The following is a 2,754-nucleotide window of genomic DNA, read 5'->3' as shown; positions in this document are numbered from 1 at the left end:
TAACTCAGTTACTTTTTGGGAGAAGTAACTAGTACCAAATAACTAATTACTTTTAAAGTAACATGACCAACACTGAACATAAGTGATTATCACCAAATGTCTGTGTTGTATCAATATCAACAGCAGAGAGGCAAAAAAACCTTTAGATTCTATTGTAAGATGAATCAAGAACCTTCTAGTTTTTGTTGCCAATTTCTGCCCGTTTAGTGGAAACTTAAGTCCACATATCCTACCTTAAATGAAGTTAAAATCCGCTCTAAGAACTGATGAAGCGCCGTGAAGAAGAGGAGCCAAGGAGGCTGCCAAGAGACCTACTGTAACAGCAATGGAGCTGCAGAAAGTTCTGGAAACAGTGGTGGGGCAGTAAGTGTGTTTTTTGTTAGGAAAAACATCAAAAGAAAGTTAAACTGTGCATATCACATTTGAATTCACCCATAAGCTGCTGGAAAAGGCTTTACGGATCGGGATGAGAACACGGTACCCACAGTGGAGAGTGATGGTAGCACCGCCATGCCAAATATAACCAATCATTTCTTTTTTAAGAACTTACAAATTTTACCTACAGTCTTTGCTGAAAACATTTTGGTCCCAAACGTGTCCGAAGCACCATTTGAACTCACTATAAACCCTGAGAAAGATTGTTTTAGTTGACAGAATACATGTGAAAAATGTTAAAAAATAACTCCTCATGCTTGTTTAGCTCCAAACCCTGAATAACTGCAGCTTTTAAAATATTCTATATACTTCAGTTCAGTATTCAGAAAAACAAGAAACAAACCGAATGGAAAGGTGCATTAGTTTGTCATGGATGAATGCTACTAGTTTTTGTCATCGGCAACACTAAGTAAACAACAAAGAGAAACACAGTCCAATGATGGTGTAGAAAGATTTCTTCAGACATTATGTCTTCAAGCATTCCCAGAACACCAAACAAACACGTCCAGAAGGCAGCTTGGTTCTCTGTTTAGCTTCAGACTCTGCGCTAAGATCTGGAGATGAGGGTCCTCTCCCATTCCTCTTCTACGACTTTGTAAAGCTCCATCGTGGCTTTAGCGTCCTCCACAGACGAGTGGCCTTTCTTTCCAGTCTGAGGACAAAAAAGAAGACGGTTTAGCTTCACGTTCATAAATATATTCATAAATAACTGAGCATTGATTCAAATGTCAGGACTCAGGAATATATTTTATTTCAATTCTCAAAATTTAGAAGCGATTCTTTTCAATCCGGTCTGGATCTTTAATTAGATGCTGCTAATAAAAGCTTTTATTCTGTTACATTAACTGTGATTAACTGTGTAGTTATAAATCATAATAATACTCACATTTTAGAAACATGCAACAGCATATTAATAAAGTGATGGTAGTTAATGGCGGTAAAGGCAACAGAAAATCAATTGTTAATTTTATCAGTGATATTTAGGAATAATATGGGAATCAATTAAGGACAGGAAATTAGACATTAAACAGTTCTATTTATAACCATTCTAAGTGCTGTTTTTTGAAACTTGTACATCCATGAATGATTTATGTTATGTATTACCTTTTTGTGTTTTGTATAAATCAGTTAAAAACAAATAAATTTAGTTTGTATTGCAGATTTAAAGACATTTGTGAAGAAAATGTTACGAGAACTTTAGCTGTTCTGTTATATTGCCCACGGAAAAGAAATACAACTTGAGTTGAAATAATAATAAATGATGGCTGATGGAGCAGCAAGGTAGTTTTTGCCGTGTTGTGACGAGGTTACACGGAAAATGAACAAATTAAACTAAAGATTACGACACTACAACCATTATAATGTAAGATATTGAAGGACAGCTTTAGTATGACAGCTCTTAATTTAAGCTTCTAACAATAGTAGTGGTTATAAGGTCTTTGCAGCCATAAGATCATCCTTACATTCATTAAAAAAGTTAACATTCTCACTGACTGATCAAACATTACTAAAGATGGGAACTTCTATGTGAAATGAATCTAATCTAAACAGAGCAGTACATCAAAACCATCACATATGATCATATCACACACATATATCAGATCAAATATGCACTACTTTAATTCATGGACCATAAACCGGAAAATGCAACTTCCAGAATCCAATATGAAAACGGAATGGAAGAAAAGCTCAACATCTAAAGCAGATTAAGCAGCCATGCAGCATGAAGTGTTCACTGCTTTACCCCACCCTCACTGATCAGGGAAATCATGACTTTAAATGTAACATACAAACTGTTTTTTTTTATTCTAAGTGTTTAATATTAAGGAACATTTCTTTGCACAATGACCCCCAAACATCAACATGTAGGATATTTCCTTATTATCAGATATACCATCATCATCCTGCAGCATCATTTCAAAGCCTCTAATAGATTGTAGCCCCCCCTGCAGTTTTCCATCAAACCGTTTCCATGGTATAAGCAGTTTTTTTTAATAAGAGAGTGCTCAGGTTTTGAGCAGCTGTGGTATCATGACCCCCCATGTGGAATGATGGCTGGGGGCCTTTTCAGACCGGGCATTACACACACAATGCGCTCTCAAACTTCTTAAAGTCAGCGGTGGTGGAAAACTTCAGCCCCCAGAAGAAGGTGTGGAAGAATTGGCCTCTATGTGTGTCCAACCAGAGGAAGCCTGAGTTTCGCGTCTTCACCTTCAGCTCCTCTCTCTCCTTCCCTGCTGCTCTCCTTCACAGGAGGATGCTCCCTCCTGCTCTGCCTTTCCCTTTTTTCACCTCCTCCACCACTTCATGATTAGTTTC

General features: G+C 37.2%; 1 protein-coding gene across 1 annotated transcript in view; it reads right to left on the bottom strand.

Annotated features, from left to right (window-relative positions):
* Nucleotides 1-69: 69 nt before the first annotated feature.
* isg20l2 (interferon stimulated exonuclease gene 20kDa like 2) overlaps nucleotides 70-2,754 on the bottom strand; it is a 10,522-nt gene continuing 7,837 nt past the window's right edge. The window contains exon 4 of the mRNA XM_015371531.1: nucleotides 70-1,087. Coding sequence (XP_015227017.1) covers nucleotides 983-1,087 — 105 coding nt within the window. The 3' untranslated portion in view covers nucleotides 70-982. The remainder of the gene's footprint in view (nucleotides 1,088-2,754) is intronic.

The sequence above is a fragment of the Cyprinodon variegatus genome, unplaced genomic scaffold (assembly GCF_000732505.1).
Source record: "Cyprinodon variegatus isolate N-32 unplaced genomic scaffold, C_variegatus-1.0 Scaffold0, whole genome shotgun sequence".
Classification (NCBI taxonomy): Eukaryota; Metazoa; Chordata; class Actinopteri; order Cyprinodontiformes; family Cyprinodontidae; genus Cyprinodon; species Cyprinodon variegatus.
The sequence above is the reverse complement of the archived record's forward strand: the minus strand, read 5'-3'. Positions and strand labels throughout refer to the sequence as shown.